At 43.3% G+C, this 16,891-nt stretch overlaps 3 protein-coding genes across 4 annotated transcripts in view; 1 reads left to right on the top strand and 2 right to left on the bottom strand.

Moving 5' to 3' along the window:
- LOC146522636 (serine/threonine-protein kinase 26-like) overlaps window positions 1-524 on the bottom strand; it is a 46,177-nt gene extending 45,653 nt beyond the window's left edge. The window contains exon 1 of the mRNA XM_085153546.1: window positions 221-524. Coding sequence (XP_085009672.1) covers window positions 221-241 — 21 coding nt within the window. The 5' untranslated portion in view covers window positions 242-524. The remainder of the gene's footprint in view (window positions 1-220) is intronic.
- The window catches only part of LOC146522634 (uncharacterized), a 518,363-nt gene that overhangs the window by 468,440 nt on the left and 33,032 nt on the right, over window positions 1-16,891 (bottom strand). The gene's annotated exons all lie outside the window — the stretch shown is intronic.
- On the top strand, window positions 3,487-14,385 carry LOC146522635 (palmitoyltransferase ZDHHC3). 2 transcript variants are annotated; one of them, XR_014872999.1, is made up of 10 exons: window positions 3,487-3,722; window positions 4,833-4,921; window positions 5,418-5,491; window positions 8,159-8,271; window positions 8,388-8,449; window positions 8,661-8,781; window positions 8,861-8,933; window positions 9,297-9,474; window positions 9,558-12,523; window positions 12,630-14,385. XR_014872999.1 is itself a non-coding variant. In XM_085153564.1 (9 exons), exons 1-9 carry the CDS (start codon window positions 3,502-3,504, stop codon window positions 9,647-9,649), a joined length of 1,023 nt encoding a protein of 340 aa, XP_085009690.1. In that variant the 5' UTR covers window positions 3,487-3,501; the 3' UTR covers window positions 9,650-14,385. The 2 variants fall into 2 exon arrangements, 1 of the variants encoding a protein (XP_085009690.1); XM_085153564.1 differs by having other exon boundaries at window positions 9,558-14,385.

The following is a 16,891-nucleotide window of genomic DNA, read 5'->3' as shown; positions in this document are numbered from 1 at the left end:
TGGAGACCTATGTCTGTTTATTTGAATACACAGCGCTGTAGTATGTTCCTATGGCTCATATACACAACAGGTAATCACTCTTACAAAGATAAGAAACATGCAGCAGCAGTTGCACAATCTCCCCTCCACTTCTCATAAAGACCCGCTTCAGTTTTCTCATGAGGACGATTGAAAACCCAGAGAAGAGCAGCAGCAGCAGCACGTCCACCTTTCTCCTTACCTGCATACCAGGAACTTCCATGGTTACTTCGAAGTATGAACGCCCTGTTCCTCCTCCAGGTTTGTCACTTTTTATTCTCCTCCTTCTTTGACTACTGCCTTCTTCTATATATTTTTTTAATCCTCGTCGAGCTTCTTCACAATAAAATAAACCTCTCGAAAGAAAAATAAGTAAAGAGGTTTGACTTCGAAGTGGAGGAACTGTATCCGAGAGGAACGGCGGTTTAACTTGCAGGCGGCTGAAGTGAACAAACTACAAACACACAGTGACAATGTGAGCACAGAAGAAGAAGTGGACGGAGAGGATGACGCGCAGGTTTCTGCCTCCTTCAAGGGAGGAGCGACGGTGTGTGAATGTCAGCTTCGCACACACTTCTACTGCCACCTGCTGTTCATAACTGTTCCTATCTGTGGTTCATGCTGCCTTCAGGTGCAAGTCCAAATCTGCTTCGAATCAACAGCTGCCTACACTTACCGGCCACTTCATTAGATACATCGGTTCAGGTCAATTCAATTTTATTTATATAGCGCCAATTTATAACAGGAGGCACCTCGAGGGCTTTATACTGAAGGGTTTAAAAAGAATTTCCAACTATTAGATGACCCACTATGTGCAGACGCTTGGAAACAGTGGGAAGGAAAAACTTTGAACAGGAAGAAACCTCCAACAGTGCCAGACTCAGGGAGGGGCGGCCATGTGACACAGCTGGTTAAGGGTTAAGGGAAGGAAGGCAGGACAAAGGCATAGTGTGGAACAGAGCCAGAGATTAATAACAACTAATATTTAAATACACAGTGTGTAAAAAAAGGCGACTGAAGAAGAAACTAGAAAAAAAAATGTGTGTATGTGTTAGTCCCCGTAGGGAAATTACTCCTCTGCGTGTGGGCAGTGGGCAGCCACCAATGCAGTGCCCGGGGAGCAGCATTGGTGGTATCTAACCCTAACTAGGTTTCTAGTTAGGGTTAGATACCTAACTAGAAACCTAGATCTAATGCAGAGTAACTAAGGGAGGATTCAGGGTCACCTGATCCAACCCTAACTATATGGGTTATTAAAATCCTTTTATACTATATGAAACTATGTAGTATTTATTAAAATACTGTAATAATCCCTAAGGACAAATATGTAACAGGAGTGCCCAACATGGGGCTCCAATCCACAACTCTGAGATTAAGAGGCTCATGCTCTTCCAACTGAGCTGGCCAGGCTTGGAAAGTTTGAAGCCTAATCTTAAAAGTAGAGATAGTGTCTGTCTCCTGAATCCAAACTGGAAGCTGGTTCCACAGTAAAGGGGCCTGAAAACTGAAGGCTCTCCCTCCCATTCTACTTTTAAATACTCTAGGAACAACAAGTAAGGTTGTAGGCTGAGAGTTAAGTGTTCTAATGGGGTGATATGGATTAGGATAAGATGGGGCCTGATTATTCAGACCTTGTATGTGAGGAGCAGGATTTTGAATTCAATTCTGGATTTAACAGGAAGCCAACAATGGGAAGCCAGTATGGGAGAAATATGCTCTCTCTTTCTAGTCCCTGTCAGTACTCTTGCTGCAGCATTTTAGTTTTTAGGACAACCTGATAATACTGAATTGTAGTAGTACAGCCTAGAAGTAATAAATGCATGAACTAGATTTTCAGCATCATTCTAAGTGGGCGTCTAAATTCATAGCCTGCATCCTCCTGAGGCTGCATTTGTAGGTCGATTACGTCACAGCGACGCGTCGACGGCTGTCCCAATTCGTAGACTCCTCCAAATGCAGTCGACAAACGCATCCTCCTTTTCCCCAGATTTGAAGGATGGGTCGGGTGTATCCTTCATGGCCCACCATATCCCAGAATTCATAGCGCGGCCCAGCCAATTCCACTTTCCAACAATGGCGGAAGCTACTTAGTTTTAATATTACTCTTATTACTCTTTCTGGGTGACAAAATAAACTTTTAACATATTTTCAGGCGAGAATGTAGCTGTGTAAATTTCAAATATCTGCTCGATTTATTAAGACATCACTATTTGCAAAAGTGCTCTGACTTTTTTCGGAGACGTCTGCTACCCACCAGCTTGATAGCTAGCCGGGGAATCAAGGCTCACTAGAGCCAGCGGGAACAGCGAACTCCCGGCACATCGTTTTCAGTCCCCCGGGGTCTTTCGCTACTCAGGTTAAACATAATATAATATAATATATTCACTTAGATAACCTAAAAATGTTATTGTTTGGCTTTTTCAGTGTTTTATTTGTTTGTGAGTAAATTGGTTTGGCTGAGATTACAGCTGAATAAATGTCAAACGGAAAACTGATTAAACAGAAGTGTGACATGATTGAGAATTTACACCAATATCCTGTTATATTTTAGATAGCAAGGAGCAGACGGCTGAGTTTATTAAACTCCACTGAAACAGCCAGTGATGCAAATCTGAAGACTAGACGGTCCAATTTCACAGCCACTCACTTCCAGCCTTCGAAGGACCCGGTCCACATAGACTGTGAAGGCCGGGTCCTCAGGAGGATGCAGCCTATGAACTTGGACACGGCTAAAGACAGGATGTTTCTAATTTTAGAGAAACTGTCCAAATGCAAGAAAGCAGGCCTATATATTGGTTTAACATGCTTCAAAATTCATTACTGTGTTACTGGAGGCCAAGGTAATGCCATCCAGATTAAGTGTCTAGTTAGAGACAATGTTACTAAGATTGTAACTGATTGCTAAAGACAAAATCTATTCAGCCAATCACATGGGAGCAACCAGACAGAATTGGGCAACTGTGCTCAACGCGACCCACTGAAGTTCAAGTCAAATCAGAAGAGCGTCTCTGGCTGACTTCAAACCTGGCAGCAGCAGAAGACCTCACCGGTCTTTTATGCTGCTCCTTTCAGCAAAGAAAAGGAACTTGAGGCTACAATTTACACAAGCTCATCAAAACTGGACCATAGAAGGTTGGAAAAATATTGCCTGGTGTTTTTGCATGTCAGTGTCTGCTGAAACATTCCAATGGTATGGTCACAGTTTGACATAAACAAGATGAAAACATGTATCCATTCTTGGCACCCCACTATACCAGCTGAGTACCACAGCCTACCATAGTATTACTGTTCACCATGTCCATTCCATGGTGACCACAGCTTACCCTCCGTCTACTAAATTGACTGGCAGCCCTGTGATCTGAAAAACAAATCTGCTTATGGGTATCAATAAAGAAGAAACAGATCAGAGGTGAAGATTTATTTGTTGAGTCAAATGTTATTTAATCTCTTTTGAAGAAAAAAAGATGAACTGGCCCTTTAAACATGAATCTCCTTTTCTCGACGGTCTTGGAAGGCAGCTTCAAGTTTCCATCTGACGTCACCCGGAAGCGGGGGACGGGGGGTGGAGCCCGGGAGAAGATGGCGGTTCTTCGCTGTAGGCGAGATCCCTGCGGCGTTATCTGCCTGATTTTAACTTATTTCAGCGTGTTTTATGCGGACTATGTGGTCATACAGTACGTGCTCATCCCCGCGTACTCGGACAGGTGGGTGTTTTGCATTTTCACGCCTTTTTAAACCCCTTAAAACCCCTCAATATGTCGTCCGCCTCTTTGCTGTGCCTTCATTCATTTGACAGCAAACAGATCAACAGTAACGGCATCTTCACGATTTCACCCTCGGCGCAGTGAAACTGAATCAAATCTCGTTTGTTCTCACTGTAATGTGGCTTTAATCGCGTTCCCATTCACGTCTTTGGTTTTGTAACCGGGCTCGCGCTCCATCACAGGTGGCTTTCGGTTTGTTTTCGTAGCTGAGGCGTTTCATTAGCCTGCTCCGGAGCCGACGAGTCCAGCTGTCGTTCAAAATTTTGGGTGATTTAAAGTTGCTTTGCGTGTCTGACAACAAAAATCCTCTTTAAAACCAGAATTGCAGCTTCTCCCAAATCAACGAGAGTTGCTCTTTAATTCGTCCTGAATTCAAAACTGCGTTAACCAAGTCTTCGTGCCAAATTCAGACTTTCCTGAGCTGAGAAGCGCTCACTTCCTCAATTTTCACCCAAATATTTTAAAGGTTAGCGTCACAAAAATGTTTGTATGTACTCTTATTTTCAGTCAAATGTAGTGCTTTGTGCTTATTTTCTGCAGTTTTGTATGAAATTGGATGTAACCAGGACTATTTAGAAAGACATTAAGGGCTAATATTTCTGCTGTAAAACGTATTTTATTAAAATTGTAAAGTTGTCAAAGTTACAGAGCAGTCATCCAGCCCCTTCAGAGAAACGTATGCTCAGTTAAGTTGTAGTTTAATGCAAAATAATAATAATAATAAAAAAAAATAATCAGTTTTTCTTTGTCTTTTGTGATCATGAACATTTACAGCATATTTACCCAATTTCCCGCGGGGTCAACCTTCAGGATCAATAAAGTTTTATTGAATTGAATTGAATTGAAATGTACCGTGGACTCCCTGAAGCCCTAATGACTTGCTTTACTTCTGTCATTGTACTGCTGTAGGGTCTTTACCTTAAACATAAAGCACCCAGAGGTGACTGCTGTTGGTATTTGGCATTATCTAAATAAAATTGAATTGAATTCTATTAAGAAGATTAAATGATGAAGTGTAATAATCGCATGTCTCTTCTGTGTCTCTGACAGTGTGTGGTGTACTCTCCACGGGTCAGTGTTCAACCTGATTCTGCTGCTGTTGCTTGCCTGCCACTCAAAAGCTGTTTTCTCAGATCCTGGTCAGTAAGACACACACACACACACACACGCCCTGTGTGTCATATTTAGCTCTCATAAAGTTAAAGTCTGTCTTTTACACCCCCAAAAGTTGATTCTGTTCATCTGGACGTAGCGTTTTCAGTGGGACAAACATTTGGTCACTCGTCCGAATGACTTCTTCAGTCTCATCTCACTGCAGGTTTCCCCAACCCTATAAGTAGTACATTGGCACAACAACTGAAACTGTGTCGCTTTTTAACATACTGATAGTTCATTCAGGGCTGGTAGCCTCTCCCTTTGTTTCAGGGTAAGGCAGATATCTTTTTATAAACCGCTAACTTTCCTCTTTGAAAGTTTTTCAGCTCTTCATCATAATTTCTTTCACTATTCAGCTCACAAACACGTAGCACAAGTTTCTCGCTGCTAGTCCATCTTTTTAAAGAAAAAGAAAACACACACGCTGTGGGTTCTTGGTGGAAACATCCAAACAAATGTCTTTTGTGTCTGTGTGTTTAGGCATGGTGCCTCTTCCTGACACGGCCATCGACTTCTCGGACCTCCGCTCTCAGTCATCTCGGATGAACGAGCGGGTGAGTCGCAAGAACACAGAAATCTTTGTGATCCTCCTGATGAGACACGCACACTTACACAAATTAAAGGCAGTTTCAGGAGAATGGGTTTGGGGACGTTTTCCGCAGTTTTCCTCGGTCACGGATAGCACCGAGAGCGTAACGACAGCATCAGACGCGTTCGGACTGCTGGAAAAATCCTCCCTGTGGTTTAGGGGAGAAAGCCGCCAGGACAGAGCAGGAAGGAGGCGGCACAGATGACGCCCACTCGCTTGGGAGAAGAATGTGATTCTCACACGAGCGGAGGCTGAGATCACAGAGCCGGCAGGTTGAAAAACAAGTTCAGCCTGAAAATGATATCACAATACTGCAAGCGGGGAAATCGGATATTTCTGACGATGTAGAGGAAATACCGCACAGTGTCACTGATGACAGCACGAGTCAAATGTAAGCACAAAAGTAGCTGATGTTGTGCTTTCACAGGAGCGTTTAAGTAAAATGATAAAATAAGTGCTTCCCACTTTAGCATGACACTTCTTGTCATGCTGAGATTTTCAGTGGGAGTGAGCAGAATGGACAGGATTAGAAACGAGTCCGTCAGAGGGACGGCTCAGGTCGAGCTGAGATGGTGCGGACGTGTGCAGAGGAGGGAGAGTGGATATATTAGACAAAGGATGCTGAAGATGGAGCTGCCGGCCAGGAGGACATGCAGGGGTTGGTGTGATAGTGAGATGGAGATGATCCATTGTGATCACTCCTAAAAGAAGAAGCAGCTTGAGCTTCTTGTTGTATGGAGCACAGCTAACAAGCGCTCCAGGTCACATGGTCAGGTCTTTTAGGTCACATGTCTCCAGCTGCTAGCATCACCTCTTTGGTAGCCTGGTTGTACTCGACAGGTGTTTATTAAATTTTTTCCACACCAGTTTGTGTTTGGTTGAAGCGGCTCTTTTATTTTGGTACTAAATCTAAATCTCTGGCTGCCGACCTCTCACTGTCGGTCGTGCTCGGCCTCGTCTCGTCGCGCACGCTACGAAACATAAACGTGCGGCCGGTGTCGCTAGCGATGATGTCACATAAAAATTCAGACGACATGCGGCAAAGCTGAGTGTCAGTTCATGTCAGCTGAGGATGATGGTAAAAACGGCAGGGTCTTGGGTAGGGCTGTTCGATATAACGATATATATCGGATGACGATATAAAAACGGCAATATTTTTTCATCGTTTTGATGGTCACTGTAGTGGCTGTATTAATTTCTTAAAGTTCTCTCTTTCTCTTATATTTAATATAACCACACTACAGACGGACAAGCGCCGGTTTTTATGCGTTGTGGTTAGCAACAACGACGGTAACACCATCACGTGTCCGCTTGTTTATGTACCACATAAACGTTTCACAATAAAGCTCAAGATCCTGTTGAGACTTTTCAAAATAAACTGAATCACGTGAAAGAGCAGATTATTTATGAAGGAGAATTAAAAAAGAGCCGCCAGGTGCTAAAAAATAAACCCTAGACTCAAACGTTAGAACAGGCTTTTCCCCGCAGCACGCCGTGTAATAAATACTCACAAAGAAAACGGCGGCCTTTACAACTTATGTCTAAAAATGTATTGTTTCATGCATCGGTTAAAACACTCGACTCCAGCTACATGACGCACTGCTGGAAACACTTAACGCAAGTCGAGATGCCCGAGATTCACCGAATTTACAGAAAATGTTACATTTTTGTGATTTATATCGTTATCGGATGATAGAATTCTTATATCGGGATATGAGATTTTGGTCATATCGCACAGCCCTAGTCTTGGGTAACCGAATTGGCCGGCTGCTGGCCTATTTGGACCAATGACTGCGTTTCCATCCATCGAGTTCACCTACACCAAACTGACTGAAAAGATCCGTCACTAATCTGTAGCTTAGTTTGCTGCAGGCTGACAGCAGTTCACCTCTCAGTATCAGTGAAACCTTTCGAGTCGGGGCGATGTGACGCCGTCTGCATTTTTAATGACCTGGAGGTGAGAGAGAGAGAGGGAGAACTGAAACATGTGGATGGATTTCTGCAGGTTTGAGGGGGGAAAGTGCTGATTCTTATATGTAGGAAGTAAGACTGGGCAGCTTTTAAAAAGGTATTCTTTACAGCTAAGAGCAGAACCAGAATGATAGCTGTTTTTTTAATCCCACAGATTATAAGAACCTGTATGCGAGCAATACTGTCGCTAAAAGAACAAACACTGGAAGAGCTCCAAATTCCTACTTTTGTTCCCACCCTGAACTCAGCAGTGATGTTTGTGACTTGAAAATAAGCAAAAACAAGCTGAATGCTAATGACAGAGAGGGAGTGTCGGTGGATGGCAGCTGTTCTCTGAGCTGTAATTTTACCAGGTTTGCACCGTGTTTATCTCAGCGCTCCTTCATTCACGTCCCAGCAGCTGCACTCGTGCCTGCTTCACAGCGTGTTATTATGCGCTTACGAGCTTACAGCTGTCTGTAAAGTGTGTTCCTGCCAAAAAAGGAAACCCTGAATGCGTGACAATAAGTTTAGATCATATTGTATGATTTTTAGTTTTTTATTTTTTTAAACTTTAAAGCAGAAATGATTGGTGCACGTGCAGCTGCTCCTCCTCACCCTCAGCCTGCACTTGTGAGTGTTTGAGGTTTTAACACATGAACTGCTGCGCTGCTGTGTTCAGGGCTGCGAGGGCTGGACTGTGTGCAGTCGCTGCGAAACCTACAGACCCCCCAGAGCGCATCACTGCCGCGTCTGCCAGAGGTGCATACGCCGCATGGACCACCACTGTCCCTGGTGAGAACACGCCCTCGTCTGTCCGTCGGCCTGCCGCCCCCCACCTTTACGCTCTGTTTTTACACCTCCAGCATCTTCTCATCTGTGCTTTTCTGATGTGCGTGTGTCATTTTTAGGATCAATAATTGTGTCGGGGAGCTAAACCAGAAGTATTTCATCCAGTTTCTCTTCTACACTGGTGAGCACACAATTCACACTGCCTGTCGAAATGATGACTTTTTAGAAAACACACAAAAGTTTTGTGTAAAGTTTTCACACGCTGGAGGTCTTCACAAAAACACAGACAAAAGTCCGCTCTGAGAATGTGGTGAGCTGCTGCTGCTGCTTTCACCTCAGTCTGAAAAGTGAAGGTAGAGCTTCTCAGGCTGTGACGTGATGTCTGTGCGCAGGTATGGCCAGCCTGTACTCCATGGTGCTGGTGGTGTCGGCGTGGGTGTGGAGAATAAGGAACGAGCGAGGCGGTGACGCAGAGAAGGAAAGCGAGGAGACGCCCAGCAAACACCTGATAGTGTGAGTCAAAGCGACCTGTGACGGCTAGTTTTCAGGGTGAAGCGTCAGGCTTGTGACAGTTTCCTTCTCTTTGTCTCAGGGCGCATTACATCATCCTCCTCGTGGAGTCGGTGCTGTTTGGTGTGTTTGTCATGGTCATCTTCTACGATCAGGTACACACACACACGCACACACCTTTAAGTATTAGAGATCAGTCTAATGAAAACATGCCGTCAGTCAGAGGTGATGCAGGCATGTTTTAAGTCGTCCCTATTGTACAGTACACAGCTTCTTCCTGTCTTTGTTTTTCACAATAAAAGCCCTGGACATACAGATTGCATACAACACTGCTGTCATTAAAAAACCCTAAACGGTGTTAAAGAAATGTTACTATATCGCATGTTTGACCGGTGCAGGTCAAACATGTGAAAATAAGAAGATGACTGTGTCTGTTTTCTACCAGTAACGTTGAAGCTCCTTAAAGAAACAAAAGGAAAAAAATCATGTGCCCTCGTTTGTGGTTTGTCTTCTCTCAGCTGGTCTCCATAATCACAGACGAGACTCCCATCGAGCAGATGAGAAACAGGCTGATGATTAAAGACAGGGCTTCTTCGTCCTCTTCATCCTCCTCCACCCCCTCCTCACAGCTGCCTCACCACCCTTCACCTACCCGCAAGCCGAAGCTGGCCCTGTTGCGGGAGGTCTTTGGGAGAGGTGCGCTTGTTTTTTGACACCTACGTCTCGCCGGCGCTCCAAATACATAAAGCACTGCTTCATCTCTCTTTCCGTCTTTGCAGGGTCGGTCTTTTGCTGGCTTCTCCCGCTCCACTCCAGCCCTCCGTCAGTTGGAGGCATCACCTACTCCGCCCTGCCTGACTACGACGTCTGACCCGTGGGCACAAGAGGGGACGGAGAGGAGAGAGAAGATAAAGGGAAGGCGAGGGAGGTTTTTGTGTGCTTGTGTGAGCGCGTGAATGAATTTTTTGCATATTGATGTCTTATCTCTGGAACTGAGGGGGTGAGAGTAAAAGGGATGAAGGCCGAGGTGTGAATGAATGAATGAAGAATGAATAATGCAAGTGTGACACTCCTCCAGGACCTAAACACAATGCTTTTGCTCATGAAAACCTATTTCTCATCTTTCCCGGCACGAGGAAAGAGCACTGACCGCCCCCTCCGATGTCTCCTGATGTGCAGTTTTATTACCAGCAGTTATAGGAAAGAGCTACTCCTGTGTGGACTCTGGGATTTGACTGGTGTGGCTTTTAGACAGTTTCACACTAAACAGGCCGAATTAAAAAGGTCTAAATATAATGTCCAGTAAACCCAATGACAGACGCTGCTAAAGAGACGTAAATGCAACATGCACATCAAGTACGTCCAAAGCTGTGGGAGGGGGGAAAATGAGATGCGCAGTCGCTTCAATGTTCTTTAAAGAGTAACTCAAAAACAGGTACAAGTCACCTGACCAGGGTTTAAATCCTGACAGGCGAAGAACATGACCTTGTGATTCCTCGTCTTGTGAGGGTGAGTCGATGCCTGTCTTTCATGTTCAGTTCATACACTGATAACCATCAGCTCTGCCTTTAACAATAGATTTCATATCAGCTGAGTTATGAAACTGAGCTTGGCGTCATACTTGTGAGACATCTCTCTGCTTAAAATTTAGTTAAACCTCCAGATTTTTATTCATGGAAATTACTTTTCTATTCAGTTCAATTCAGTTTTATTTGCGTAGCGCCAAATCACAGCAACAGTCAGGTCAAGGGACTTGTAACGTAAAGACCCTCCAGTAATACAGAGAAAATCCCAACAATCACATGACCCCAGTGAGCAGGTGAAACTACACGACCAGCTTTGCATGATTTAAAATTAAAAATAAGCCTTATTTATATTAAATAAAGCTCCTCCCACTTTAAGACAGCTTTCTTCTCATTGGCTGCCCCTGGTCACTCTGTGCATTTGTGTATGTGCGAAACGTATCATTTGTACAGAGAGCGTGTAACCTCATCTGTTCGAAACTTCCTCCAAATATGTGTATGGAGTCGTTCTTTAATCCCGTGAGTGTAAGAAGAGGAAAGCCTGTCCTTTGAGTTACTCTTTAATTAAAATGCCTGTGACGTTTCAGCCACTGTGACCAGCTGATGTCCACTAATAGTCGCATATCAGTCAAATCCCAGTGCTTTACTGCTTTATTCAACCAGTATTTATGCTGGTGATTGTTTTACCACTCAAGCTTTCATCAGCCTTCACAGGAAGTTTCTAAAATAGGTCAGTTCAGCTTCCTGGTTCATCTCAGTGTTTCTTAATCATACACTGCAGCACGAAAGAGAGACTATTTGAGTTTTTATGTACAGTCGAGCTTTAATTATTCGGGATGCACTGGGTTTCCGTTTGTTTTCCGTCCACACTGGTGACGCCTTGTGGTGCAAAACATGTCAAGCTTTAAATTTTGTTTATGCAACTACTGTTTACCATGGTATGCTTTGTGGCCATAAGTACTTATGCTTCTTCAATCTACGCTGGTGTTCAACCAGAAAGTTTATCCACAGGAATATTTGTACGTTTTGATGGTGGGGCTCTATTGGGAATAAGCCCTCTAATTGAAGCATCCAAATACTTTTAGTCGCATAGTTTATTAACGTGTTTACATGGAGGGCAATTAATTATCTATTTTTATTCTCGTGCTCAACCAATCTTAAATTGTTTCTATATTTATAACATTCATTTGTTTTATTCTGAAACATAAATGCATTAGCTTCCTGTGCAGTCATGTCCAGGATGACGAGCGTGTGTGGGAATGCTGAATTCTTGTTTTGGCGTTTTTGTTTGTTTTACTCCTCATTCTTCTGTTTGACGTGCTACTAAACTTTGTTATGTTTGCAGATTTCTTACACTATTATTACGCACACATGCACACACACATATAGTTTGGTGCAATTGAAGGTATAAAAAAGAAGCTGCTTTGGGGGGGAAAGGATTTACTACACTGAAATCTGTTTGACAGTGAAACACAAACTCAGAGTTCACCAGTGAGTATTCTGCTTTATCTCAGTGAAGGGACGACTCTTAACTTATTTATGGTTTCTAACTATTCTGTGGAATTAACTCTAACAAGTGTGGGTTTTTATGTGAGGGGTGGGGCTGCCTTTCACTGCTGACCTGTTACTTGGATATATTTGAAAGTATTAAACCTTAAGTGACCAGAGTCGGGCGATTTATCAGCACATTGTATTTTTAACACAGGAAACAGTCTCAAATGGATGATGGTGATCATGTGATACATTTTATAAAGTAAACTGGTGGCTTTGTATTGGAAAGAGTCAGAGGTCAGACATGAAGGCAGCTCCACCCTCTGTGTGTTTTATGTATGTTTGTATATATTTTTTCATTTCCTTGTCCAACCTGGGCTGAACAATATTCTGCGAATTGTCCATTTTCTCAGATTACTCGCTGCAGCCCTCAGAGGTTTCGATCAAAACTTTCCAGCTGAGAGATGAAGTTACATGAGTTGATCTGCCTTTTTTATATTTTAACATGTTTTTGGATATTTATTAACAATTTAAAGGCAAAATATTAAAGATTAGAGAGATGTTATGAAACAGCTGTAGAAAGACTTCTAGTTCTGCATTCACATTGTGAACAACGTGGGGCTGCTGGTGCAGAAATGCATAGTTTATTTTGACCTTTAAACGTTACACTTCAAATTATACAAAATATTTTTACAGTAAGAATGAGTCAAAAAAAATGTTGAAGCACACATGTACTGCTACGTTTTTTGTTTTTTTTGTTGTTGTTATTAATGTGGACATCCCGCAAAACTGAAAAATATGTACATCTGGGACTAGTGGCTGCTTAGCTTAGCTTAGCATTGGACCTAGAAATTAGATTATCCAAAATCAGCATAGCAATGTGTGGTCTCAACCAATGAAAGTGGCTTGAAGGCCAAAGGTGGAGCTCTACGTCAAGTGCTACTACTGCCACTTTTGTCTAGCCTGCAGGTATCTTCTTTGGAGTCACACAATATTGAACGATCACAAGGGGGTTTTTTTTCTCTTTTTTTTTAGATTTAGCTAGAAAAAATACTTGGCTATGCTAAAGAAAAGATCGCTTGACTGTGCAAGTTGAGAAATTAGGCTAAATGTACCTACACTGCAACAACATGACAGAAATTGATTGCAATAAACTTGTCAGAATGTTGAATTCAAGCATCCTTTCAGGGTCACGGCTAACTAACATAGTAAGATTTTCCAAAAGAAACACCAGCATTTTTGTTAAAAGTTAAGTCTGCTATGACAATATTTCCGGAGAGAAGCTCATCTTTAAATGGGAATTGATTTGAGGTAGACTGGAGGCCACTGTGGTATTGCACTGGCTCAGTCTGAACCAGTCTCTGGCCACTTTCAGTGTAACTGGGTGGCTAGCTGGTTTAAGTCCTGATTATACTCGGACATGGACAGATGGAGACATGATGGCAGAGTTGCTGTATTTTAATGTAATGTCTCAGCACATGAGTCCGTTAAGTCAGAAGAAACATGCAGGTCGGCAGATGTCTGGATAGACCCTGGCGCTCACTGTCTGACGAAGAAAATTTATGTCACTTAAATACCAGCGGACTGGCTGCAGAGAGTATAATTAAGGCTTAACAACCAGCATAGGCTTTATTAAGAACTCCGTAGACTTATGGGGTCAGGTGTTTCAAAGCTTTACGGAAAGATAAGCTAATAAACTGCTAACTTAAGTGCACACCAGGGAATTATTCTTAAACACTTGCACAGTTGGGTGATTCTCACAAAGATCCCCCCACATGAGGCAAAATACAAGGCTTCTGGAACATTCATACTATTAAAGATTCAGTATTTTCTAACTTTCAGATGTTAGTTTAAATTTTGCCTTTAAGCTCATCATTTCCCTCCAAACTGTCAAAGAAAGTAGAATCTCGTGTTGCTCAGCTGTGAGGCGGGCCTTACTGCCAGGTAAATGCAACATGTGGACCGTGTAAAGGCTACAAATGCTTGGGACAGTTCTCCAAGGCTTTTGGACCTTTTAAAGAGAAAAATCAGACGTGTATATGAGGCTTTTACTGTTCGTTTCATTCTAATTTATTTAGAATTTTGTTGCACATTGGATTTTAAGTTTAGCTGCATGTTGTTCACAGTGTGAAAGCACGTTTTTGGAGCCAGGGGTTCTTCGAGCTGTACGCTGCCTTATTTCTGTGGGATTTTGAACTTTTATAGTGACTGCAGAGGATGTTGGAAAGGTTTCCCGAATGTTTCTCGTAACTGCTCTCATGACAGACAGAAACACTCAGTCCGCCCAGGTTGGGTCTCTGCTAGCTGTAAATAGGAAAGTTCATATTTTCTATCAATGACGTGCAATTCTCATGAAGGGACAGTTCCTGGAGTCTTTTTTTGTTTTTGATCAGTTTGAAGCAAAACGAGGTTTGAAATGTTTTTGATCTTGTGAACGTCAGAGGTACACAAGGTTTGATGTTTTAATTATTCTCTCCTTAAAATTATTTTTGGTCTAATTGAGGGTTTAATCAGGGCTGAACAAAGAGTCCAAAACATCACTCACAAACGAACCAACTGTACCTCAAATTTGTCCAACACCTAACCCCCCCCCCCCCCCACACACACACACACACACAAAAAACATTTTAAACTGTAAATGTTTTTGTCCAGGTGTGTGTTTGTATCATCAGCGCTTGTTTTTCTTGGTCCATGTCGGGGCAGTCGCCTCCTCATAACTGATTCTGTTAAAATCCAGCATAGATGTTGCTAGCTAAAACAAAACAGGCGCATCTCGGTGCTGTTTTACTAGACAGCGAGAAGGAATGTGCGCACACACAAAGAAGGCCTGAAATTAATAGCTAGCCGCCAGTCAAACACAAGCGCTAAATCAGAAGATATTTTTTTGTAATTTTTTGTTTATTTGAACCAAATCCAAAAAACTTTGAAAAACAGTATTTTGAGATCTGGGAAGATTTGTGTTTTCAGACTGGGTTGTTGGTTGGCTTAAAAAAAAAAGTTTCAGAGCCCAAAAAACAGAGTTTAATATCATGCGGCTTCATGATGAACAAGTTTACAGCTCACTGATGTTTTATTTATGTCATGTTACAACCTTGAAACCGTGACCTGTGTATCATTTCTTTTGATATGCTGCTCTGGATCGTTCACCTGGAATTAAACTGATGTCTTTTAAACTACTTTGGCTCCTTTTGGTTTTTCACGGTAGTTTGTGTGGTTTTACTTTATTTTAGCATTACATGTACATCCAATAGCGGTAACAACAACAAAGGCAGGAATTTCTAAATATTCTGAACATTATCAGACATGAAACATGAGTCTTTAAGTTTTTGCTTTTGCTGTCTCACAAGTGGGTGCTGCAGGTGCACCAGTCTGAGACATGCTGCCTCTCAGCATAGTGACATCTTGTGGCAGCACATTTTTTTTGGCAATTGGCATTTTTTTCCAGAGCTGTGATCACAGAAAACAAATCTGACACTAAGCTTTGAAACATGAATATTTAATCCATAATTGAACCTACTGTGACGGCCAGTGGGCTGGCCTTGTGTTTTGCTTTTTCTGTTACCTGTTTCTTGCAGATAGGTGGAGCTGACCCAATTATTGATGCAGCACACCTGAGAGGCCAGTCCCAGTGTATATAAAGACACCTTTGCTGTGTCCCAATTCAGGGTCTGCACACTTGAAGTACGCATTTTAAGTGTGATTACGTCACCGCCACGCGACGACGGCTGTCCCAGTTCGAAGTGTACTTCAAATGCATACTTCAAATGCGCTGTCGATTTCCCCAAATATCAAGCGTGGTCCGGTGCACGCTCCGTGGTCCCATATATCCCACAATTCATAGCGCGGCGGTGGGTGTGGATAATTTTGCCGCAAAATACGGCAGAAGGGAGCAGCCGAAGAGTGAACTGTCAAAAGTAAGTACTGAATATGACGTCACTTATTTATGTGCGAATGTTTAATAATGAAGAACATTAAAACATTGCTGTTGGCCACATGTGGCAAAGTTGTGTGACATTAGTGATGTTTGTACTTTCAACGTTAACTTAGTTGTAAAGCCTTATATATATATCTATCTATATATATATATCTATATATCTATATATATTTATTTCCCAGCACGCCCCTGCGGGCGGTTTATCCTTCAAGCTCGGGTCCTCTACCAGAGGCCTGGGAGCTTGAGGGTCCTTAGCTGTTCCCAGGACTGCACTCTTCTGGACAGAGATCTCCGATGTTATTCCCGGGATCTGCTGGAGCCACTCGCCTAGCTTGGGAGTCACCGCACCTAGTGCTCCGATTACCACGGGGGCCACCGATACCTTCACCCTCCACATCCTCTCGAGCTCTTCTCTGAGCCCTTGGTATTTCTCCAGCTTCTCGTGTTCCTTCTTCCTGATATTGCTGTCATTTGGAACCGCTACATCGATCACTACGGCCGTCTTCTTCTGTTTGTCTGCTACCACTATGTCTGGTTGGTTAGCCACCACCATTTTGTCCGTCTGTATCTGGAAGTCCCACAGGATCTTAGCTCGGTCATTCTCCACCACCCTTGGGGGCATTTCCCATTTTGACCTCGGGACTTCCAGGTTATACTCGGCACAGATGTTCCTGTACACTATGCCGGCCACTTGGTTATGGCGTTCCATGTATGCCTTGCCTGCTAGCATCTTGCACCCTGCTGTTATGTGCTGGATTGTCTCTGGGGCATCTTTACACAGCCTGCACCTGGGGTCTTGCCTGGTGTGATAGACCCCAGCCTCTATGGATCTTGTACTCAGAGCTTGTTCTTGTGCTGCCATGATTAGTGCCTCTGTGCTATCTTTCAGTCCAGCTTTGTCCAGCCACTGGTAGGATTTCTGGATATCAGCCACCTCCTCTATCTGCCGGTGGTACATACCGTGCAGGGGCCTGTCCTTCCATGATGGTTCCTCGTCTCCCTCCTCTTTCTTGGGTTTCTGCTGCCTGAGGTATTCACTGAGCACGCTGTCAGTTGGGGCCATCTTCGTGATGTATTCTTGGATGTTCGTTGTCTCATCCTGGACTGTGGTGCTGACACTCACCAGTCCCCGACCCCCTTCCTTCCGCTTAGCGTACAGCCTCAG

The sequence above is a fragment of the Neolamprologus multifasciatus genome, chromosome 3 (genome assembly GCF_963576455.1).
Source record: "Neolamprologus multifasciatus chromosome 3, fNeoMul1.2, whole genome shotgun sequence".
Lineage (NCBI taxonomy): Eukaryota > Metazoa > Chordata > Actinopteri > Cichliformes > Cichlidae > Neolamprologus > Neolamprologus multifasciatus.
This window is presented reverse-complemented; position numbering and strand designations above follow the sequence as displayed.

Excerpts from the sequence above, each read along its gene's own strand:
- LOC146522635 (XM_085153564.1), top strand. The coding sequence starts at position 3,502 with ATGAATCTCCTTTTCTCGACGGTCTTGGAAGGCAGCTTCAAGTTTCCA. Across the intron at positions 5,492-8,158 it reads CATCTCGGATGAACGAGCGG|GGCTGCGAGGGCTGGACTGT; the intron begins GTGAGTCGCAAG and ends TGCTGTGTTCAG. Across the intron at positions 8,782-8,860 it reads CCCAGCAAACACCTGATAGT|GGCGCATTACATCATCCTCC; the intron begins GTGAGTCAAAGC and ends TCTTTGTCTCAG.